Source organism: Vanacampus margaritifer, chromosome 13, assembly GCF_051991255.1.
Source record: "Vanacampus margaritifer isolate UIUO_Vmar chromosome 13, RoL_Vmar_1.0, whole genome shotgun sequence".
NCBI classification, from domain to species: domain Eukaryota; kingdom Metazoa; phylum Chordata; class Actinopteri; order Syngnathiformes; family Syngnathidae; genus Vanacampus; species Vanacampus margaritifer.
In genome coordinates this window covers 9,010,251-9,035,698 of record NC_135444.1, presented here as the reverse complement: position 1 = coordinate 9,035,698, position 25,448 = coordinate 9,010,251, and the positions used below count along the sequence as shown (strand labels likewise).

The window sequence follows — 25,448 nt, the reverse complement described above, 5'->3', positions numbered from 1 at the left end:
CCACAACGCCATGGTTGCTATGTAGTTAGCGTCTCTTGTGTACGGTTGCTAGCTAATGGATGTCGCGCTAATATCAATGTACTGTAGAAGGTGATGCAACGTTTTTCAATATTGATATCGGATTATGACATTTGGAGCAAGCAGGCCAGCGCCTTTTAAGAAGTTATCTTGGGTAAGAATGAGAGAGGGTGAGTATAAACGTTGATCTTCTGTGCTGGAGAACTTTTGCTGCACATACCATCGAACAACTACTAATACTTCACTTCATAATCATCGGCGATTACTTTTTTTTGCTATGTTTAAAATAATGTAAAAATTAAATGCTAACACACACCTACTTGAGATAAAATAAAAATAATTACACTGGCTGGGGTTTGATCTTTTTATGCGTAATGCAGCCTTCAACTCGGTCAGTGCTTCTGTTTTTGATTTCCTGCAGTGGTCTCATGGAACGTGTGGCATGTTTTACAGGACGTAATGAACACGCTGGTGTCAACCAATGCTGAAGTAGAAAAATAATAACATCACGTCACCAAGAAGTACAAATAGTTGCTTTTTATGTGTGGTTTAAGAAGTTGTGGATACTCACATGAGTTCCAGGGAGGAAGCCAAAATGGGTGACATTTTAGCCACTGAATCCAATCTTCTTGGGATGATCAAGGAGGTAAAAATAAATCTGTCAATCTGATGAAAATTAGTCAACATATCGTGTCCAGTATATCAAAATGTGTCTTCTTTCTGATTTGTTGTCAATGACCCATATTGCCTGTTTGTTTTTACCACAGTATCTAAAATTTGAACAGTTTGATAACACAGTTAACAGTTTTGACGAGGAATGCAAGAGCAAAGGAAAGCTTGTGTCCAAACCTCAAGGAAATGCTCTGAGAGACATAAAGGCTCACATCGTCCAGGTAAAATGTAAAACAGAGCCATTTAAAGTTGGTTTCTAGAAGTTGTAAAATGACAAGATCAACAGCTTTGTTTTAACTTAAGATGGATCAAGAGCAACTGTAGCCATTTATATTGTATACTGTATTTCAAATGTCTTACTGATTTCCCTCTAACCTCTCTGTGTGCAGAAAGAGCTCCTTCGTTCTTTTAATGATGGAGACTCCAAGGTGTTCTTTGAGTTGTGGGCAGAGAATATTCCATCTGATCTCGTTTACAATGATGCCGAGGCCCAAAAGCTGGAGTTCTACCTTCATATCCATTTTACCATTTACCCACTGAGAAGCCATCCTGGAAAACAAGTATGTATACCTGTATGATTTATATTGTCGGATCCTTTTGTGTCCTCACTGTCCTGACAGCACAAGCGTCAATTGCTCAACATGTCCACTAAGCTGTGCTCTTCAAGCATGTTGCATTAGAGCAAGTTATAGTCAGTACATTATTTATTTATTTTGACCTGAGGCCTACTTTGATTAACTTAAATTTGAAATATTTTTTGTGAATAGTAGGTGTTTATTGAATTAATCATTTCACGTGTCGTCTGGGGTACGAAAGACCCTGTAGTAATTGGGCAAAGTGTCACTGCTTTCAAAAAGTGCGCTTACTTGACCAGCCATCATATCAATATTTGATACTTGTATATCGATACTACCTCCATGGTGTCCTCCAATCTCAACCATCAATGTTGGACATACTGTACATTTGCCAACAGAGACGTTAGCATGTGCCAGTGAGTCTTTAGAGACACAAATTTTTCTTCACTTCACCTCACTGAACATTCTGTGCTCTTATGTAATGCTTTAACATTGACAATGAGAGAATATAATTCAGAATTTAAAATTTTAAGAAACGTTTTTATATAGGGCAAAGCAACTTTAATTAATCAACACCTCCAATCTCATCACATTGATTAGATTTAGGTTACTCCTAACTCTTTTTTTTTTTTTTCAATTAAATTCAAAAAATATATTTCATTCTTTAAAAAAGAGAAAAAAATAAATGAAAGGGGACAGAAAGAAGTAAAAATTATGATATCTGCCCATAATGATAATTCTGATTAGCTTCTGGAGAAGCCATAAGTTTATAGGGTTCACATACTTTTTTTCCACACTTTGCTGTAATATGTTTATGGCCACTGGAGGGCGTGCGAGAGGTTTTTTGGTCTGTATTATTGTTCATCATTTGCACAGTCTAGTATGCTTCCTCACACAGTATGTCATACAAAATTAGAATATTGTGGGAAAAGTTCAGTATTGTAAACAACAGGTGTCACTCTCTAATCTTAATTGAAACATCTGCAAGGCTTCCTGAGTCCTGAGCCTAAGACACATTTCTAATACTAAAATTAATATACAGTGTAGGTTTTTGACTGCTTTGTAAGTATTCTAAGTGGTTCGTATGAGTTAACTTAATCCAACTCCCCCTACAGGACCATACGGAGTTTGAAGAGAGAAATTCTAATTTCAAGGAATACCTGGAGACAAGTGGACGAGCACTGAGTCAGACCACAGAATTTCTGCCTTATTATGCTTTTCCTTATGTGTCCAATCCCACCACCCACCCCTTCTTCAAGGATCTCTTTCAGGTTTTTCATGCAATTATTATAACATTGTTGTTTATAATATAATGATTACTTGACAGGGGCACATATTCAAAAAACAACTACTCTTCTCAGGAAACCTGGATACCAAAGTTGAAGAATAAACTTGAAGAGTTTGTGTCTTTGACACTGAAGCCTGAAAACTGCCCGAGGCTGCTGACATTATATGTATCCTTTGCTGCAAATTAAAAGGAAAAGGAGTGGGAGGAAGAAAAACTTGTTAAAGTCCCACCCCCAATCTCATTCATATCAAACTTTGAAAATAAATGTAGCTACTTTTCTGCAAGCTTGCAGTAACCGTGGCTCAGGGACAGGTGTAGAGACGGTCGTTCAGTAACCAGAAGGTCGGCTGTTCGATCCCCGCTCTCCCCAAGTCATGTGTCGTCGTGTCCTTGGGCAAGGCACTTCACACACATTACCTCCAGTGCTACTCACACTGGTGTATGGAAGGTGCGAATGTTTGGTGCTGTTCGGAGGGCACACTGGCAGTCACGCTTCCGTCAGCCTGCCCAGGACAGCTGTGGCTACTTAAGTAACTTACCGAGTGCATGAATAATGTATCCATTCCATTGTAAAGCATCTTTGAGTGTCTAGAAAAGCGCTATATAAATCCGATGCATTATTATTTATTACATTTATAACAGCGGTTTCCATGAATACTGAAAAACAGGTGTGTCTACAAACAGAACTAAAACAATGTGTTAATTAACTAACATGACATCAAAAGCTCATACCAGCAATGGTAATGGATAATATGCCCGCAATGATAAAAAGCAGCAAGCATACACTTATCACAATAAGATGGAAGATTGATGTACGTTTAAGATGCACTCTCCAAATACTGAAACCAAACCATATGTTTATACAACAGTTTGAATCTGTGTGTGTTCCAAAGTTTGACCCCACACACACACACACACACACACACACAAAAACTTTTACAAACAGTTCTAAATGTAGATATCCTCTCAAGTTATGATAGACGTTTTCTTTTTTTTTTATTAAAAATATATTGTAAGTTATTAGGTAGTAATTCATGAAATGCTTTATATAAGAGTATTATACTTTATAAGGCCATGTCATTTAAACAACTTTGACTGAATAAACAGACCATGAGTGTGACCAGAAAATCCAACTTTATGAATGATCCGCATTGCCCGTTTCTGTAAGATTACTATAGAGGATTAATTGTACATTGATAAGTGTTCCCCAACACTTTGACACATTAGTTGAAATATGGTTGTATCAACGTGCAATAAAGTATACGAAGTGCATTTCCATCCAAGCAATGTTTCAATTTGTTAATAATTGAGAGACTTTTGGAGATTTTAGTTTTTATATGTCTGATGTGAGACTTCCTAAAAATTTTGTCTCATTAAATTTTCAATCTGAACACCATCAATAGTCATATTCAATTCATAATTACTCTTAACATTACCAAATATCATAACTTTAGTTTTGTGTAAATTTAGAGATCATTTATTTATGTCCATCCACTTTTTGATGGATTTTAACTCCTTGTTCACAACAGTTACCAACTCATTATAAGTATTACTACTATAAAATATGTTTGTATCATTTGCAAATAGTATAAACTTTAGTAATTGTGATACATTAAAAATGTACAATATACATTGAAAAGCTTTGGACCCAACACGGAGCCCTGGGGTACACCACAAACAATGTCAAGTTCTTCTGATGTATATTTTACCATTTTAACGTATTGTAGCCTTCCTGTAAAATCACTTTGTAACTGTTCTCCAGCTGTACCGCGTATACCATATTGTTCCAAGAGATGTTCAAAGATTTTTTTTCTCTCTCTCCCAAATCATTAAGCCCAGCTATCGCATGTAACATTTCCTTGTGCAAACACTTGCACAGCTGACGTGTCAAATGTTTATATACACACATTAACGGGACTGCTACCTGGCAAACTTGTATTTGTCATACTAGAAGTTAACTGAAAGAGGTCCACTGTTAATTCCACGTAAACTCATGCATGACAGCTGTGTTTGTCCATAGAAGGGTGTTGGTCAATAAAAAAATCCTTAAAAAGAAATTCATCCCTCCCTACAAAACAAACTCGTATCAATCACATACTGACTCCAGTTTGCCGTCACACTATAAAGTGGATCGTCTTAATCCTGTACAAATTGTCTTGGGGAGGCCAGTGCCAGCTTCCAACAGGATGTAGGGCGTTCTGTGACTCAACAACGCATATATTCTTTATGTACCATTATGTCGCACTGAGGGAAACGCACACACATTAGAAGTGTTGAATGAATGGCCAGATGAGTGCTGACGTGTGTTCTTTAACAGACGGTATGCAGAAGGAGGGCGGAAAGAGTTCCAAAGGTAAATGTCCCTCTGATGTTACTTAGGATGTGTTTGGTGATTTTAGTAAGACACCTTGTAAATCTTGTCGCAGTGTTCAGTACCTCCAGCAAGGTTTAAGAACCACTGGTCCAAAGTATTTAAAGCAACAATATGAAGCTATTTTTATTTTACTGTCCACAGAAGCCTTGCAGCAGCTCCAGGTACAGTTGGTTGAGTCAGAGTACCGTGCCAACAGCTACATGCAGAAATTCAAGAAAATGCAAGGAGACTACTGCCAGCTCTTTGACATCGCTACTGAGCTGATTGACTCCTTGGAGGCCACCTTCAGCGGGAAAAATGTACTGTGGATTGCAAACTCACACATGCACAGTTGCACGCAACACAATATGTGATACTGACTTAACTTTATTTTTTTTTAACTCATTCACTGCCATTGACGGCTATAGACGTAAAAAATTAATTTGAATTATTTCTATTAGTTTCACTTTTTTTTTCACTTTTGTTAACAAGAGTATGAAAAACTAGATTTTTTTTTATTGTACATTTAGAACAGATATAAAATGTTTGATTAATCGTGAGTTAACTAGTGAAGTCGTGATTAATTACAATTAAAAAATGTAATCGTCTGACACCCCTAATTTTTAATAATCCTTTCTTCTTTTTTTTATTAGGGGCATCAGGCGATCATTTTTTAAAATTGTAATTAATCACATGACTTCACTAGTTAACTCACGATTAATCACACATTTTATATCTGTTCTAAATCTACAGTAAAAGTTAACAAAAGTGGGGAAAAAATGTGAAACTAATAAATAGTTCAAATGAATTTTTGACGTCTATAGCTGTCAATGGCAGTGAATGAGTTAATTAAAAGTGCAATGTACAGAAGAGGATTAGGGCCAGTTGGCAGGATTCTCACTTTATTCTCAGAATTCTGACTTTAATTACAGAATTCTGTCTGTAAAGTGAGAATTCTGACTTTAAAGTTTAAAGTCAGATTTCTCATTTTATTCTCAGAATTCTGACTTTAAAGGATAACGCAACAGGGTGTCAGACACTTGCCCCACCCCTCACTAAGATTTTAAATCGGCGCTCAAAAGGGGGTGTTGCTTGGAGGACCGTTGGGTTCCGAATGGGGAGAGGGTTGGGCGTGGTCTCGCTGTGATTGACAGCAGCAACTTGCTAAGAAGGCGAGTATGAGACTCTTCCGTTGGAGCGAAATGTGTACATTCAGTGAAAAGAAAATATTAGGGAGGCACAATAAAATTGGTGGCCGATAATTATCGGCAATTATCGACCAATTTGACGTCATACGGATAAACCAGATAATAGAGAAATCCGCCAATAATAATAGACTTGCCGCGTTGGTCCATCTGTTGTGATTGTAACTTGTGGCTCAAGTTGTGCCCAACTCCTCAACCACTCCCCTCTGCAATGGTGGTGTCATAGACGTCATAATGTGCGCAGAAGATGCATCATGGCGACATGGCATGTATAGACTTATAATAGGACTCAAAAGTATATTTCAAGTTTGTGAAAACGCATTTAAAATGACAAAACACACAAATTTACAACTTATCCAATATAAAATTATTCACAGAACATACATTACTCAATATATGATGAAGAAAATGGGACTCTCAGACTCCGACATTTGTCTCCAATGTTTACAAAACACTACAGACACTTATGTTCATGCTTTATGGTTATGTACTCCGGTTATGTATTTCTGGACTAAAGTCTTAGAAAAACTTTCCGCTATTTTGGACTGTAGGATACCTTTATCTCCAAACTTGTGTTTGCTAAGTGACCTAACAACAACTGACTTACCACATAAACAATTTCAATCTACACTTGTAGCCCTTACTATCGCAAAAAAAACAATTCTTGTTAACTGGAAAAATAAACAAACTCTGAATATCGACCAATGGTCTAACCTCCTCATAAATCACATTTTAATGGAAAAAATATCTGCCTCAAATAAAAACCAAATATCAAAATTTATAGAAACATGGTCTACGTATATAGAATTTTTTAACCTAATTCTGGTTACTTAATTCTGCCTGTTAGCGAGAGCCACTACATCGTGATAACTTACATTGATGTTTCTGCATTTGGCAATTTATTATTATATTATATTATTAGTATGGGATTTTTTTTAATAGGTTTTAGGTGAACTGATGAATACACACACGCTCGCACGTACGCACACACACACGCACATACACATACTCACCCACATACAAAATATATATATATATATATATATATATATATATATAAAATATATAATAATAATAAAAAAGGAGAGCAATGATGACATGTCAAATCGAATGAACAATACTGAGCTCTCCACAGGAAAAAAAAAAGTATATTTGTATTCAAGTTAATTTTGCAAACAGTTACCGACATCGGCTTTCTAGATTATTGGTTTATCGGTATCGGTTGAAAATAGCATTATCGTGCATCCCTAGAAAATACCTAAATGTGATCTTCTAGTTTTCGTTTTTTTTGTTTGTTTGTTTTTTTCAAATCCAGCAGTATAAGGCAAAATGCAGAGGTGTATTTTTCATCTGAATTCATATTCCACAAATGTAATATGACAAAAATGTCTGAACTTGTCTGTACATTTTAAGATTAAGGGGGCCTGCTGTGCTTTTTGCAGGTAACGCCTGAGTACATGCAGAGTGTGTACGGTCGCCTGTTGAGCAGACAGATGAAGGACAACGCGGTGCAGATGACTGACCTTACCAGACCTGGCACTGTGAGTGGAATAACCTTTTTACACCTCGCACCTTTCCACCTATTTGATTGATCCGTGACAAACCACAGTATGTTGAGGGGTTCTGATGAGTCACATAAAAATGGATTTGGAAACAAATTAACACATCAAATAAATGTGTTAGAAATGATTTGCAGGTATGCCCTCTTACTAGCGTAGTAATCCTGCAATGATTTTGCTGTGATGCAAAATTGAGTATAGCTTTTCAATTCGGATTCAAACATTCTGTTAAAGATGTTAAAAACTGTTAAATGCAGACTTTATTGTTTGAACTGAAAAACTTTTCTCTGTGTTTTTGCGTGTATGGCACTTTTGTCTTCAAAGGGTTATTACTCTATGAGTCCCTATGATGATGGCTATGTAAGTTTCTCATGCTTAATTTCATTAAGTTTCTCTTCCCTTACCGTCTCACTCTCATCTTACCTGGTCTCGTCATCGTGTCATCTTCCACTCGTCCACATCTCATACCCTACCTTTACAACCCAAAAACCCTCTCAAACTGATTCGTGTCCATCTGTCTTCCCTGTCATTTGTCTCCTGCTAAGTGTGCCCTCGATTAACCCTTTGTCAGGCTTCCCCTTTAATATTCATCTCATAAAAGTCACCTGCTCTCAAAGGCTGATGCTCTGTTCCCCTTACCAACTCTCTTTACAAATGTTTTTTTTTATTTCTCCCAGGACCAGTTGTTTAACAGTTTGTATTCAGTTAAGGGGCCGGAATGGCAAGCAAAAGGAATTTTGATGCAAAACATTTCTCTCACGCTCAGGCAGTTAAACAGATTGGATGAAGTTACATCCATAATTGACCATAATGGACAGTTTGTTTTGTATCTTTGCTTACGTTTTACATGCTAGGGGAAACGTGGAGCAGAGCTGTCAGTGAAGTCAATGACATGAACTATAAATGGTTTTACAAGATAATAAAGGTTACATGACAGAAAAGCCAACACTTATGTAAACGCTGTATTCTTTAGGTTGTCTCTGTGTGCAAATTGAGACCAAGCTCAATTCTCAAATAAAATAAGAGATGGTTTGGGTAAGGCCACTTAACATGTCAACAACAGACCAACTTCTCATTCACATTGTCAAGTGTCCTATGTCACACGTTTCCTTCCTACAATCTATATTGACTGAATAAATGGATTATTATTTTTATTGCACATACGCAAAAGAACAGAGCAACAAAAGGAAGGCACTAGAGGGGGGTGGGGGTGCTTGAGCCATGCCGCATGCTACAGTTGTCATTGTTGTACCAACATTGTTCACTCAAGTGTGTAACATTAAAACGATTAAATTACCGATTTAATTGATTTATTTGACATAAGAAAATATTTAACTGAGGTCTCGGTGGTTCTTCTCCAATAACTCGAACAATCCTATCCAATTGTCTGCATGAGGCATCTTTTCAAACAGAAATATATGTTTGGGAATTGAGCATGTGCCACACACGCATGATAAAAGCATGTCCATGTACAGTACTACTAATGACTGAAGGTGTTTAGCAGGACAGTTTACGCTAAAAGGTGATGACCAACATAAACAATTGCATGTGCTTGCAATAATAACGGTCTAATTTTTGTTTTGTTCCTTTAGGCTTCCTCAATGCTTCGAGCATCCATCGCACCATAGTAAGTGTCTTCTACAGCTATGGTTCATTTGTACATCCTGATAAAGAAACTTCTTCTGGATGTCTTTTCTAACAATCCCCAGCCGACCGAAGGAAGTGCCAATGCTGCCCTCTCTGGATTATGTGAAACTGAAAAAGGACCTGCTCCAAGGATCAGACCGTCTGAGGTGCCTGTTGCTACAAGCGCTGCGCTGGGTTTGTACATTTTTCCTCTGAACTTCATATTGTTGTTGTTGTCTTTTTTATTCGAGCACTGCTGTTGTAAGATGGCTGACCTCTAGCGTGTTGTTTCCTGAATCTGAGCCACTCTCATTGACTTTCCCAACCTGTCAATCAATTTTAGAGACTTACTCGCTCACTTCCTGGTGAACAGAGGGACACTGCGCTTCATGCTTACATAAGCAACGATCTACTGGAACGCAACAGCACAAAGCAGGTGGAGCCCGATCATTAATTATCTTTGTGTTTTGCTACTTTTGAACAAGGACAATAGCCATGTTACCCAATACTGGAACTAGAAAAGTGACCTTTTCTCTACATTCAACTCAGTTTTGCCTCCTAATCTGTGCCCCTGCGTGAAAAATGGTGAAACAGTTATTGTACACTTTGTGTAGAAATACACACGATACACAACCAAGGTACACTACATACATGCAAAGGAGGGATGGCAAATTAACTGGATTGTGCCAGCATGCAGTTGTCAATGTTGCTGCATGTGCCTAGCTCAAGGGCAACAACAGTCCTTGTAAAGTAAGATTTTTTCAAGTCAAGTCATTATAGCGTATTTTATACTGCACAGTAAATTCTGTTGAGTACATTTGACTCTATTTAGAGTGGAACCAAATACACTGAGTTTTAGAGTAATATTTACTCTTGGAAGAGAGTAAAATAAATAATTGAAAAAATAAAAGTCCCTCAAGGGTTGAGGAACGAACACACGACCTTTAGCTTGGCAGACAGCTAATCTGCTCCCTGAGCCACACAGCTCCTGCTGTGTGTTAGTATTTCGTTCGTGCCAGCTGGAATCTTTCTAACTCCAAGAGACCAAAAATTATGTTTTTGGTCTCCTCTTACAGTAGGAGGGGCATAGCTCAGGTGGTGGCATAGTATTTTCCCAAGCTGAAGGTCGTGAGTTCGTTCCTTAGCCCATGAGTGGCTTTTTTTTTTTTTTACAATTCTTTATTTTACTCTCTTCCAAGTGTAAATATTAGCCTACTCTAAAACTGAGTCTATTTGAGTCAAATTTACTCTACAGAATTTACTGCGTGTATTTGGCTTTTATCTCAAAAAAGCATTTTATGGGGGGAAAAAACATTGCGCATCCTGTGTCTGTAGGAAACTATCCTGCATTTACTGACGTCAGAGAACGAAATGGTGCGGCAGTACATGGCTCGTCTCATCAATGCGTTTTCCTCCTTTATAGACGGTATGTATCTACAGAATTTCGAGTGTGCGTTTGAAAAATGTGGTTAGAAGGCAAATAAAAAGCTTGCATGATAATAGAGGGAGCTTTCAGCTTTTAAACATTAACAAAATGGAGCCCCAATTTATTTTTTCATTTTTTTAAGTAAACATTATTGTTACTCCAAGACAGATAAATACGACAAATGTGAAATGTTACATTAATGCTTCTAGGGCGAGTTTACCTGTCCCAAATCCCATTTCTTCTACGTCTCATGATGGAATTACTCAGGGAGGAGAAGAAGGACTCCTTGACCAGAGAGAACGTGCTGGTGGCTCTGCAGAAACTCAGCCTCATGTAACCAAGAGTTTGTAAAGACCGCTGTGTAGAGAACAATGTGTCATTTAGCTATTCCACAGGGATCAACACAAAAACATGTCATATTGAATTGAATTGATCGTTGCCTCTGTTTTATAGGAGGAGCCAGCAGACAGTCATGATAGAAGATGATTTGATTGGCTGGCTGGTGGACGAACTGCATGACTCAGATTGTCTGAGTGATTACACGCTGGTATATTCTGCGTCACTTCTCTTGAACTTGTGCCTGAGAACAAAAGGTACATGCAAAAATGTACATCAACAAGTGTTTGTTTTTTTTTTTTTAAGTAATCAGATAGCAATCATTGATACTGTGAAGTCATGTTTGTGTACATGTTTAAGATTGAGCGCACGTTACATTGCTGTCTTGATACAGGAAGAAGGAAGTGTGCAGAAAATGCCAAATATGTGCTCAAGGTTCTAACTAATCTCCTCGGACATGACAACTGTGAGGTGATGCATACGTCTCGTTGAAAAGTGTGCATGCATGAGTAAAAATTATGCAAAACGTACCCCTTTAAAAAAAAAAAAAAAAAAAGAAATTGTTGCACTATTTCATTTATTCTTAAAACTATTGATTTTGCATCTGAAAATGCATCCGCATTGTCTGTCTCTGTTTTCTCCAGATTCTTCAGTATATAAATGGAGCCTTGTACAGCATCCTGTGTATCCCCTCTGTGAGACAGGAAGCAAAAGAGATGGTGAGATCTGTCTTCACCTTTGCTTGTAGGATGCTGACTTTCTTTTTCTTCCCTTTAACGTCTCAACAAACCTTGCAGACGTTCGTTGTCTGTGAAGATTTTTGCAGCTGCACACATTGCTCTGCTTTCCTGTTTCCTCGTGTCACATCGAATGTGTGTTTTGTTCAATTGTTGTAGAGCGTAGAGGAGATCCTCAGCTGCTTCTGCAAGGAGGATAATAATCCAAAACTTCACCATCAAATTGGCTTTGTCATTAAACAGCTCAACTCAGGTGAGTGAATGCATGTCTAGTGGTCAATTTAAGCTGTTTTATTATTATTATTATTGTTATTATTATCTTATTTGCTCCCAAAACATATAAATATGTATTATTTTAAATATTGCCATGCTCTCAAAGACGTATTTATACGTTTTTTTCTTGTGCTAGAGCATACAGAAGGCTGTGATGTAGCCTCTGAACTGAAGAGAATGCTTGAATCAATGGTAGTTATTACAAAAACGTCTAGCAGGTGGCGGCAGAGTATAAGAGATCAACCAGGGCCATGTTGCAAAAAGCTCTTTCCTCCACTGTTTTAAACAGATTTGTAAATAATGATGAAACTTAGCTATATTCTATTGCTAATTGTTGCAAAATGGAAACAGATACAAATTTTTTTCCTGATGAAAGAAGCGACTCCAATTTTTTGGGGGGTAGGTTCTTATTGCAATAGAACACAATATTCTGTGGGCCTTGCAAAATCAGTCAAAATCCAGTAAAATAGCCGGGAGCGAAGAGGGTTGCTTCAGTGAAAATAGCTTGGAGTGAATGAGTTATTAATATTATTATTATTATTATTATTATTATTATCTGCAAAATTAATAAGTTGTAACAAGTTATTTCTCATAGACTGGTTGAAAAAAATAAAATCCCGACCTGAACCCAGTCGAGTACCTCTAGGACACCTTGTTTTGTTACAGGAGTTGACGTTCCTGATCCAGTTCTAAGAGGAGATCCCTCTGGAGAACGTCTTGTCAGCTCATCATTAGCATTGTGGAGTAACGCTGTAGAGATGCGTACAGGCCCCTTATACCTCTGAGCATTTGGCATTCTCAAGGAATTTCCACAGAAGTGATTGATTCTTCCAGTTTGAGTCTGATTCTGTCTGACCTTCATGGAATAACACTTTCCATTGATCATTTTTAGTTTATTTTTTGTTAACACAACCCACTCTGCAATGAATAAGCTTAGTGATGGGTGAGTACCGATACCAGATATCAGTATCAGGCCGTCCTTATTTCAAGGCATCGGTACTCACGAAGGTGGCCAATACCAGTCCTCTTGTGGCCGTTTTACAAAATGGGCATTCATTTCATGCAATTTTAAGGAAAATTGTAGATTTGGATATGTAGGATTGTCTTTAAAATGATCTTTCATTGTTTATTTTTTGTGGGGGACGGGGTAATTTTTTGTATCAAAAATACTACAAGTACTGGTACTTGGTATCGGTGACTAGTCAAGCTGAGTACTCGTACTGGTATCGGCTTGAAAAAAAAGTTTTAGCGCTGTTTTCCTTCCAGAGGAAGATGAAGGGCCAGAATCGGATGTTGAAGAGGATGAGTATGACGATGATGTAAGTCTGACGTAAATTCTTTGATGCTCCACATTTATTTATACCTTGTGTCACACAATGGCAAGCAACGATGAGCATATCTTACAGCATTAGCAAAAATGCTAATGATGTGTTGAGCCAAAAAGTCTGTTCTGCTCTCTTTGTAACATGTACAGCAGAAGATTGTAATCTTCACACGGCACAGATATTGAGTGTCATCCTGTTGTTTGCGTGTAAGTGCGTGTTTCCAGATTTCAGTGGTCAAGGCAGCCACGGCAATAAAATGAGTATGTCCTGCTTTGTACCCCCTAAACTTGTGTCAACCACTAATTTTATTAGAACTCAAAATGTGATCAGGGAGAGATGTTGAATAATTTGTATTCATATGTAGCTTAATGCAGACTTGCATACTTATGTCTGTTTGCTGTATGTTGTGACAGGAAGATTTAATCAATTCGAACCGAGATAATGAGGAAGACCTTCAGCCAAAGCCCAGTGAGCTGTCTGGAGAAAGTCTGCTCACTACAGAGTACCTGGGTGTAAGCGCAAAATACACACACACACAGTAACACACAAGTGTGTGACAAGTTACACATTACAGTTAAACGCTAGCTTGGTTGTTCTGTCACGCAATCGACTTGTTTTCTTTTTGACTGTGGTACAGACACTCACCACATGCCCCGCCACACTACCTATAACTAAGTTAAATCTTCTGTAAGTGTAGCAGGAAGGAGTGCAGACTCAAGACAGATGCTAATCTTTCCATTCAAAGACAGAGAAAATGTATTATCATCATCTTGGCTCCAGTCTATATTTGATGCATGCGGTAGATGGGAAACTGCTGCTTGATCGTTATTATTGAAATTACTCATAATAAATGGAACTGCTTAGGTGTTATTTTCACCTCAGTAACAAGACAGATAGATAATACAATATTTTGTATTGGGGGAAAAATGTCCTTTATTTATAGGCTGATTTTTGGCAGAAGAAAATAATTACCAATTAATGCTTTACTACCCACTAATGAGAAATCTCATCATGTAATTATTAATTTTTTTCCCCCAGTTTTCCCCAATTCTCATTTCAACATTTATTTTTGTATTTATTTCAACATTTATTTTTATATATATTTTTTGGAATCTCATTTATTCTTTATATTTATTTTTTGAATCTCGTTATTTATTTTTTTATTTTAGTTTTTTTTTATTTAGGAATATTTTTGTTGTTTTTATTTCTATTTATTTTTATTTTTTGTATTTAATTTTTGAATTATATTTTTTATATACATTTTTATTTTCACTTTTAGTCATTTATTTATTTTTAATTTGGGCAGTTTTGGTCCTCCATACCTTCAGGATGGATTACAATGAGCTAAATAAACTGATTTTTGGCAGAAGAAAATAATTACCAATTATTTTACTACCCACTAATGAGAAATCTCATCATGTAATTATTAATTTTTTTCCCCCAGTTTTCCCCAATTCTCGTCAACTGTGTTCTCAAAGAGTGTAAAAAAAACTTGTACCTGTCATTTTGTTTATAAAGTGTGTAATTTTATTAAATGTTTCAAATATTTGAATAATAAAAATAAAATTGAATTTTGTCCTACATCTTGATTGCGCAGATTATTACCAACCTACCTAAATTGAAGAAGTTGAGCCCGCAGCATCAACCAAGCATGGATGAACCTCTACAGCAACCAGTGACCCCAGGCTCCCATCGTAACAATAATATCGTGTAAGTAAAATGGCAAAATGTGTGTGCTGTGTGAATTTCAGTCTTTCTTTTCCTGCTTATTGTCTAACATTGTGTGTTTGTGCAGCCAGATGCTGTCACGCACAGCGTTCAAAGGATTATATTTAAAATTTGGCATCCAATCTCAAAAGTCTGAATCCTCCTGAGGGGGATCACATGACATAAGCACAAAAGGAACCTCAAGTAGAACATTGTCAAAACTTTTGATCGGACAGTGGAGTATAGCGACAAACAATAAAGACCAAAGAGGTCATTGTGACAATGACAGCATTGTCTATTTTGTTATAACTTATCTTACAATATTGATATCTAGAGCAGTGGGTCAGAGAAAGAATGGGGTCACAATGTCAAGCCCGGCTGCGTTCTTGCAAGTTGAGGTTTGAAATAAATAATGAAAAGGAATTGAAAGCTACTGTGAATAAATGAATGTGTTTTTAGGAGCAATGATAGGAAAGCTCTTACTAGTATAAAAATGCTAATTAAAAAAAACTATTAAAGCATTTGGTCAATTTCCCCATCATGTGTGTGACATTTTCACACCAATTTTGTTGTCAAGCTTAGGCAATAATTGAGACCTTATAAACTATGGGATAATTTTTTGTGTCTTAGGTTAGCTCTGTCAGCATATATAAGTACCGGTAGTTCAGCTTTTTCACTTCCCTTCTCAGAGATATTGAGACACATGTGAATCACAAACACATGATATCACACACGTCATATCTGAAGTCAAAAAGCTAAGCTGCTTAAATATGCTGATAGTTAAGAGAATGTCACACACGTTACAGGAGAATGGCCTTTTTTATGCCAGCAAGAATACAACAAAAGTAAATCAAATAAAAAATAAATATCTTGGGCTTCATCCAATCTCGTCTGAATTCTGTGTTTCTGTCCCATGTATAGAAATTACCGCCCAGGCAGCCAGGGTGGCATAAGTGGCAGAGAAGATGGAAGCTCTCCCCTTGAAAACGGGAGCGAGAAGGGCAACTCCCCTACTTCCAAGAGCGATTCTCGACCTCACACCAGTTGTAGCAATCGCCCACGCACGGCTGACTCCCTGCATCACAGCCAGGGTGGGTAGAATATTGCAACTACACAAAAACTACTATGACAACAGTCTGGGGACACAACTTCTAATAAATCCAACATGACTGTGCCCTAGTGCAGAAATCAATAAACGCCTTCATATGGAGGACCAAAACTGCCCAAATTAGAAATAAATAAATCAAAATGTTATTCAAATAAGAGGGCGGTCCTAAGCGTGTTGTGGGTTGGGCTACGCTGTTGCAAACTGCCTAGAGTAAGTGGGTCGGCGAACAAAGAAGTCTCGCCGCTGTCGCCGGCTTGAATGGAGAGCTCCAGCAATGGAAGACTATCTTGTCCACTGTCACCACAACTTGCAACTTGAGTTGCTCGACAACAAGTCGTGGTGACATTGAACAAGATAGTCATCCATTGTCATCCATACTCTCTATGCAAGCAGGTGAGACTTGCCTCTCACACACGCTTAGGACCGCCTCCTCATTTCAATAATATTTCGACCTGACAGAGCATCTGCAGCATGAACTAAATAAATGTGACAGCAGAGCGTTTTATTTATTGATTGATATTTAATTTTATTTCAACATTTATTTTTGTATTTATTTTTATTTATTTATTTTTTTGGAATCTCATTTATTCTTTATATATATTTTTTGGAATCTCGTTATTTATTTATTTTATTTTTACTTTTTTTTATTTAGGAATATTTTGGTTGTTTTTATTTCTATTTATTTTTATTTTTGTATTTAATTTTTGAATTATATTTTTTATATCCATTTTTATTTTCACTTTTAGTCATTTATTTATTTTTAATTTTGGCAGTTTTGGTCCTCCATACCTTCAGGATGGATTACAATGAGCTAAATAAACCATGCTTTTCTTTTGTGCCACAGTCATTTGGTGGCAGGGGCTTATTCTGCAAAGACTCGTTAAATTTGTATGCCTGTCGAGGATTGAGTGAATTGTTGGTAAAATGGTAGTCTAACTCCTGACTGCTGTCATAGTGCCCTTGAGCAAGTTTATTTCGTAACATCTTTGTATTTAACAATTTTCACTAACAAATGCTCAGACTTTGAATACGATGGGCTACACAAGTCATTAGATCGGGACCAATCCTTCGAGGTACGAGTCAGAAAAGGACTTCTCCAGGAGAAACGTAATGGACATTTTGAGAGGTAACATGACACAAAAATACATAATCACAGACTAACCATAAATAGAAAAGAGTATTTAATTTTAATTGTCAGGTCCATTAAGGAAGCTACAAATGTGTCTTCCCTTCTTCGAGGGAGACTTAAGGCTACTTTTAATTTCACTTGCTGAATGAAATAAGTTACAAGACAATGGATGGTCTGTTCTAGTTGCATACTTCAATTTTCAGAGTGAGTAAGTATTTTAGTAGCGGATTTGGCGTCATGTTACAGTATTATTTCCTGTATCTATTCAGACAGCCATGAAATTTGGACTGTACATTCTTTAGTCCTACCAATGCTTGCTTGCCTCACTTTTTCATCTGTTTTATTCTCCTCAATTGTTAAAGAGTGTGTTACATTAGTTCTCATGTCTCTTGTTGCGGGAAAGTACTGAGCGGCTTACACCACCTTGCTATCCTGCATTTGCATAAAATAAATACAATCTGTCTTAAGGATTTTTGAAACCGATATTACAATACCGAGTGTATGGTATGAACTGCCATCTTAATTGCTACCACCAAAGAATCAGTAATCAAGTCTGGTATGAAGAAGCAGAGGTTTTAAGTGGAATGGGTGCTATCGCGTGTCAAGGTCAAGGGTCATGTACAAGGTGAGCATTGTACCCACTGAGCAGCTCGTCAAATAAGAGAAGGATAAAGGATATCACCAAGTCAGTGAGAGTGGCTTCAATTAAAACTGATGGGAATAGCTCAGAAATTGTAGCGCTAACACAGTTGACATTTCTTGATATGCTGAGTTTGTATGCAGTCGCGGACAAACTGTCTAGCAAAGCCTGTACGTATTTACTTATTTCTCGCCTCTCTCTTGTCTTCAGCGGAGATTCAATCTCGGGGTTTAAAAGCAGGCCAAGGATAGAACGGAGTCCTGATCGAGAAGACGGTCAGAAAAACGCTGCGTATAGTCTGGCGCCCAAATTTTCCCAGGCTGAGCCTCAGCTGTGCAGCCGGCCAAGCTCCCAGAGTGGAGTGAGACGACAGAGTGGAGGTAGGCACAATATATTGGACACAAGGAGGAATTGACGCAGCAGCGCTTAACCCATTTGCTCCCAAAAACGTATAAATATGTTCTATTTTATATATTACCATGCTCCCAAAGACGTATTTATACGTTTTTTATGCTAGAGCATACAGAAGGCTGTGATGCCGCCTCTGAACTGAAGAGAATGCTTGAATCAATGGTAGTTATTACAAAAACGGCCAGCAGGTGGCAGCAGAGTATAAGAGATCAACCAGGGTCATGTTACAAAAAGCTCTTTCCCCACTGTTTGAAACAGATTTGTGAATAATGATTAAACTTAGCGATATTCTAATGCAATGCTAAATGCTGCAAAACAGAAACAAATAGAAATATACTTCTTCTTTTTTCGTGATGAAAGAAGAGATTCGAATCTTTCTTTTAATAGGTTCCATGTTTTTATAGCAATAGAATAGAATATATTCTGTGGGCCTTGCAAAATCACTCAAAATCCACTAAAACAACCAGGGGCGAAGGTTGCAGTTTGCTTAAGTGAAAATGGCTGGGAGTTAATCACTGGCTGATTATTCCCCCTTAGGAGAAAATGGTTTTACTGTCACTCATCCGCCATATCTACAGTTACAAAAGTTTGATGTAACATTTTTATGAATAATACAGTGAACCTCCCATTTATCACCACAGATACATTCTAGACCGGTGGTGTCCAAACTACGGCCTGGGAGCCACTTATGGCCTGCTATCCCTTTACAGTGGCCCACAGTATATTTCTTGGCGGGGTCGACACTGAAATCCCACATGGATATGACACCTGAAAACTACTACGACTACTATTATACTGATAAATTCAATTTATAGATTATATACATTCAAAGAAATTATTCACAACTAAAATAGTAACATAATTTCTCTTTATGATGTTCCACAAATAAGGCTATTTCAGTTTAAGCAGAAAAAAATATATCCAATTTCTGGGGTCTTTGTCAAGGTCTGATTTGTGACCATAGAACATTAAATTTGTTTTTTTGAAAAAGCACCTTATTACAGATTGAGAAGTTTTGCTCAGGGCAGGGGCGGCTCTGTTGTAGGATTCAGGGCTGCCACAAAACCATGAAATATCCCAAACTATTTGCCTTTTCACCTTAAACAGAAATGTTAAAAAATATAAAGGACAAAAAATGCTAAAATCAATAAAATACGTACATGTCAGGTTCAGATGTAGACATTTATCAAATAAAGAGAGAAGAAGCATCTGGTTCCAAATTTATTACTCATGAGGACTCATGAGGAAGAGAAAACTGCAGCCTTAGTTTGATCGGTACAGAGTCTCTCTTGGTTCATCATTCAAATAGTCCCCTTATATGTACTAATCGGGGCATCTGATTACATGACAGAAAGAGAAAAACAACTCCTATCTCACTTCACACACTCTAGGTACGGCATGCAAGTCCAGGGGGCCCTGGCGTTCACGTGCGTCACGTCTTCTTATCAGTTGTCCTCACTCGGCAGCTGAGTCGTCCACTTGCAACTTCACCAAATACAAGAACACTCCTTTGCAATACATAGCAATCATAAACAGAAATTACTACACTATTACGTTGACTTGTATTTCCCAAGAGGCAATTCACTTCAACACGGCAAATGTATAATAATCCTCCAAAATAATTCTTACAGTACATAATTGCTTGGTCTTAGCATATACGAGTACACCTCCTAAAAATGTTACGATTTTATTCAATATCTTAATGAACATAAGAGCAATTTCCAAAATTTTGACAAAATGTTTTCTGTAGAATATGCACTTAACTCACCACATGAAAGTAAGATTGATAATAGAATGTATAGATGAAAAAAGCCTTAGTTTAATCAAATTCACTAATGCAGAAAAGTAATGCATCCCACAACAAAAGCGACTACATCTAGTATTTTCTTTGACCTTTATGGCTTTTAGAGATAGCAAGATGTCTGCTAGGCCTGGACTTAAGAAGATGTCCATGTGAGTCCAAATCTCCTTGTGATGCTTTACATTTTGAACATTGTATAAAATGTTCAACCTAAGTCGTTTTATTTAATATCTCAAATCTGAATCTTCAGGACGTGCAACTCTTCAGCACTTAAACTACGGTCACATCAATTCTGTACTCGTGTCTTGATTGCATTAGATGAGCCAGTACCTCTGGCTCTAACCCTAACCATAAATCCTGCAATCAAGCCTAATGCTAAGTGTGTTTTTGAGGTCTGCCATTTGTCATACATGAGTGAAGTCATACGGAAACCACTTAATCGAACCTTTGAGGCAAATAAGCGAACGCACATGGCACAACAAACAGAATAAGTGGACATTTATTGTGCGCTCGCATTGCTTTTATCCACAACTTCACTGCTACTAGTTTACACTTGAGTGCAGTTTCTGCTGCCTGTCAGGTTTTATTATCACTAATATTTGAAGCTTGCTAGTTTCCGGATGTTCAGGAAGTGGAACAGCAGCCGCACGTTGAGGCACATCCCCCTTCAGGGCTAAATTTGCTACACAGTAGACATGTGCCTGTCTCCGGCCACCCACTCTGCACGTAAACAGGGAAGGATGATGGAAAGACCATGAAATTATGCGCACAAGTTTCTGCCTTTTCATTTAAAACTGTCCCAATATGTTAAGACAGAAAATTTTCACAACCACTTTGAGGACAAAAGGTCCCAGTCATTTTTTTTTACTCCACCACCTTCATCCCTCACCCCCTATGTCCTCCTTCAGGCAGCAAGTCAACACGGAGATGAGGAGGGAGCTGTCACCACGGCGGAGATCCATCTCCCCCGGCACATCAAGCTTCCTGTAACATCATCCTTCCAGGTTTTGATCAGGGTCCGACTAACAGAGAGAGGCTCGAGAATCAGCGACGGGAGGCGGAGGGGTTTGAACAATGCAAAGGATTGTGGTCCTGCATTTTTTTATGTTTTTTTTGTTTCGGCTTCAGCGCAGACTTTTGCAACCCGATACGGGGTCAGACAATAATCGCATCCCCAGCCGGCCAACCCGCTGCCTCTTTGCCCCTCGATTCTCTGCTCTCTGTCTCTTTCGCTCTCTTGTCTCTCAACAAGGTCACTTGGCACACCTGAATATGTGTAACACACCTGGCAGAACTGTCTAAGTTTAAAAACTGTATGTAGCACATTGTTTACTGGTAAATGTTGTAAGGGACTAAAACAAAACAATGACAATGACAAATTGCTAGCATAATTGCGATGATTGCCGTGCCTTATTGCCTTTGTCGACAGAATGCTTGTTAGGGTCTAAAATCAAAATCCCTGCCCAGCAACGGTCCATTTCATGGACCCTGTACCTTTGACCTTCACCACATACACAATGAATGGTGTTGATGACGGCACGCTGCACCCTGCTAAGTTCAGTGTGAAAAGAGGTTTAAGAGGCACATGATAGCATCTTTTTGACTTGGGCATTTTTCCGCTACATACAAAGATGGCTTACGGCATGAAAAAGACAGCTTTAATGACTACAAGTTAAACATTAGCTCGACTAGGAATAATGATGCACCGAATATTCGGCCACCGAAAAAAAATTGCCAAAAATTGCTATTTTTGCCATTTCGGCATTCGGACGAATTAAAATGAAAGCTGAAAGAATATGCCCGAAATAGGTTGTGGTGACGCAAGCAAAAAAACACTGCAAGCAAGCGTCTGTTTGAATTAACCGCCTTTTCTTCTTGCTGTTTTTTTTCTTTACCGTGTGAGTTTGCACCGGTCGGTCGCAGCAGCTCCCGGGGTCATTGCGCACACCGGAGGAGAGGGGCGTCGCTTGGTGTACAACATTTAAGAAAGACAGAACTGCCGTGTACTGCAGTACAGGTGAGCCACTCTTTCTCCCGCTGAGCCCCCCGAACGCTTCCACTTTTTCACCGGCATCCCCGGTGGCCGTGCTAAATACTTTAGCTCATGCTAGCACTATTGCTATCAACAGTTTTAAACACGGAAACACTTACCGCTATCTCCGGGGGCGACAGACCTGTACAGGACGCTTTGTGTGACTTAGCAGTCCGTTCCCGAAGCCGATTAGCTGGTGCGAACAAATATATTTATTTATTTTTAAACGTTGGTGAATATGTGAATGTGCAGATTTGAAGTGCGCCGCACCTTGTCCCGCCGCACGCATCCATGCTCGCCTGTACGAACTACATTGACTATAAAGTGCAATTGGACCGTCAGAAAATGCTCAACCCTCGTTTGGTGTTTAATGTACCATTAGCCAACATGTCTGCGGTGTGGGCACATTTCAATTGATATTGCGCTTTGTTAAAATGCCAGTGCTAAATAAATATTTTATAATAATATTAGAATTTTAATTAATTATAATAAATGCAAAAAAAAAATGTCGGCGTTTCGGTTTTCGGCCAAGCATTTTTCATTTCAGTGCATCCCTAATTAGGAACTTTGTTTAAACTTTTAATCACACGACAAGGTATGATGAAGTATCTGTAGTGTAAGAAATTCTGGAAATATTCCCAAGAATATTTATCTAATTTCTAGTCAAAAGAAATCTCTTTACATTTAAAACGGACGCATCACTTGAAAACGTTACTTGTTTTGAAACAAATTTCACCTACTTGAGTGAAACATGGTTCACTGTTCCATGACAGTAGGCCTAAAAAAAAAGAAAAATTGTATACACAACGGAAAATAAATTGAAGACAAGATGGTTGTAAAACTGTGGCTATTCCATATATTTAGAATCAAGTATCCTCTCCATTACCGGTGTCCCTTCGATTCATTAGATAAAATTATTTATCATTATTAAATGCAATAACATCTTGCGAAGGTATTATTTTTGTCCACTTTGGTTCACCATCCTCACGTTCGACTGTAGTATCTGTGACTGAGGTTGTATAAGCTTTTAAAGACGGCATCTGGCTTGTGAGTGACGTGGGCGTCAGTGAACTATCAGTTGGCTGTCTGTTATTTGGGCAAATCGTTCACCACTTTTATTTGTTATGTAATCAATAGTGTTTCTTATTTTTTGGAGGGGGGTGTTGTTCACACTTTTGATTTAACTTGGTGTGTCAATATCAGTTAAAAAAAAATTATGCTATTGGGCTAACAAATAAAATCGATGAAGGATTATTTTCTTAAGAGCAGTTTGGTCAGTTTACCTTTATGAATCATCAGTGGTTTTGTTTGAATACATGTACAGTATGATTTTGTAGCATGCTGATGTCTTGATTATGAATATTGCAATAATGCTAAATTGATTATCATTGAAATGGATATGTCTCTATTGTTGGAAACTTAGAAAATCATAAGATTTTCATTTCTGATGTTCAATGAGTGGACATAATGTTTCATCATTGTTTTGTTCGCACATTTAATTAATTAAGTTGCAAGTTGGACACGTTTGTGTGCTATGAATGTATCCTGTATATATTGATTGGACTATTTTTGGTCACGGGTTGGAACTTCGAAACTAAACATGAATCTATACGGATTAGTTTCCATTTTGAATGACATGATCCAAGAAGCTGGCGTTTATAGATTAAACTGGAATGTCCATTGTCCGTGCTTGAATTCAAATTTGTAACGTTTATTGCTTATTGGACCGTACACTGCTACTTTGTGGTTGTATGAACTTTTTAGATGAATATTTCTTACAAGGTTTATACAGCATCCTGCAAAAAAATACATTGTGTTAATGTTTCAGCTATTATTCTTTGCATGGTACATTTGCACTGTTCCAACTCATGTATATTTATGTGTGTCTGAAATTTTCATCAAAAATAAATGGCTTGAAATCAAACGTGTCTGTCTAGTTATCTCTCCATTTATATTTAATAATGTAAATATAAAACTAGCGTTATGTGAGTGCATATTGGTTTAAAAAAAAAAAAAAAAAGACATATAGTCTAAAAAGCGTAACACTGCTCGTTTTGGCTTTTCCTGAACTCATTTTTAGTCTCCTGAGGGATGATGTGTCCAATAATTCGCATTGAGGATGCTGCTAGCGAGCAGCAGCACAATGTGAGGAAACAAGTCGCACATGACACATTGACGCACTTGCATGCAGGTGGCTTAGTAACCCTTAGCTCCAGCATGCTGGTACCGTCCAGCTGTAATCGCAGCAGAGAGGAAGCCGCTGCTTTTTATCAAAACAAAACAATGGCTGAAGAGATGGAGTGGGAAAAATAGATGTGTCTTCTGACTTGTAACACACGAGGGTGGAAAACAATCCTGTATTACAGCATCAAGTGCGGAATGATGTGTGTCGCATGTGCTATTTAAGTATGAAAATGTCAAGCTGATAAGGCTGGATACAAAGAAGACAACTGGCATCAAGCACTGGAAAGCTCTCAGGCAGATATGCTCGGTTTGCCTTCTTTCCATTTGCCATGCTTGTTAAAACAAAAAGGCTCATCTGCTATTTCGCAACAATTTGTTGAGCACTGTGTCACTTTAGAACACAGGTCAATTTAAAGTTAAACCAGAAGTGTGAACAACTTTTAAAGTGGAAGTCCACCTTAAATATTTCTTGATCATAATATGTTACATGTGACGTCACTAGCCTAAACATGACATTCTGATTAATATTACATTTATGAAGCAAAATCCAGCCGTTTTGATCCATCTCAAAGGGCAACCATTTTGCCACTTGCTGTCGACTGAAGATGACATCACAGTTGCTCAGGGCTCGGTCAACGACCAATCACAGCTCACCTGTTTTATGAAGCTGAGCTGATGACCTGAGCAACTGTGATGTCATTTTTCACTCGACAGCAAGTGACAAAATGGCCGCCCCTGGTGATGGATAAAAACAGGTGGATTTTGCTGTTAACTCATATTTCACAAACGCAATATTAACCAGAATATCGTATTCAGACTAGTGGGGCTGCATAGAACATATTATTGACAAGATTTCTTCTTTTTGGCGGGGGGGTAACTTCCCCTTTAAAGATTCTCAAGGGTACTTTGGCAGATCTGAGCTGAATTTTCTAATTGCTAAGTAACCATTAGCCACACCATCATCATGAACAAAATAATTGAAATTACATCCATTTTAGTTAAAACGACTTCCATTCTAATGTAGTATTTCTGGTATTTTGTGT

The 25,448-nt window shown here is 37.8% G+C and overlaps 1 protein-coding gene and 1 long non-coding RNA gene across 7 annotated transcripts; one reads left to right on the top strand and one right to left on the bottom strand.

Moving 5' to 3' along the window:
- Positions 1-24: 24 nt before the first annotated feature.
- Positions 25-24,145, top strand: armc9 (armadillo repeat containing 9). Of its 6 annotated transcripts, none has more exons than XM_077583821.1 (26): positions 25-172; positions 472-664; positions 786-911; positions 1,080-1,250; positions 2,381-2,536; positions 2,627-2,719; positions 4,882-4,906; positions 5,069-5,226; positions 7,554-7,652; positions 7,995-8,030; positions 9,263-9,297; positions 9,380-9,491; positions 9,640-9,732; positions 10,632-10,722; positions 10,932-11,055; positions 11,176-11,315; positions 11,453-11,529; positions 11,703-11,777; positions 11,955-12,048; positions 13,335-13,387; positions 13,807-13,905; positions 14,991-15,103; positions 16,022-16,191; positions 17,229-17,334; positions 18,188-18,357; positions 21,098-24,145. In XM_077583821.1, the coding sequence occupies exons 2-26, from the start codon at positions 590-592 to the stop codon at positions 21,118-21,120; spliced, it is 2,514 nt and encodes an 837-aa protein (XP_077439947.1). In that variant the 5' UTR covers positions 25-172; positions 472-589; the 3' UTR covers positions 21,121-24,145. The 6 variants fall into 6 exon arrangements, with proteins under 6 accessions (XP_077439947.1, XP_077439948.1, XP_077439949.1 ...); XM_077583822.1 differs by having other exon boundaries at positions 31-172; positions 440-664; XM_077583823.1 differs by having other exon boundaries at positions 31-188; positions 4,885-4,906.
- On the bottom strand, positions 10,594-19,745 carry LOC144062444 (uncharacterized). The gene is made up of 4 exons (XR_013296398.1): positions 19,549-19,745; positions 11,849-11,980; positions 11,163-11,302; positions 10,594-11,079 (listed from the first exon to the last, which is right to left on the bottom strand). It is a non-coding gene; the product is annotated as an uncharacterized LOC144062444 (long non-coding RNA).
- Positions 24,146-25,448: the final 1,303 nt, after the last annotated feature.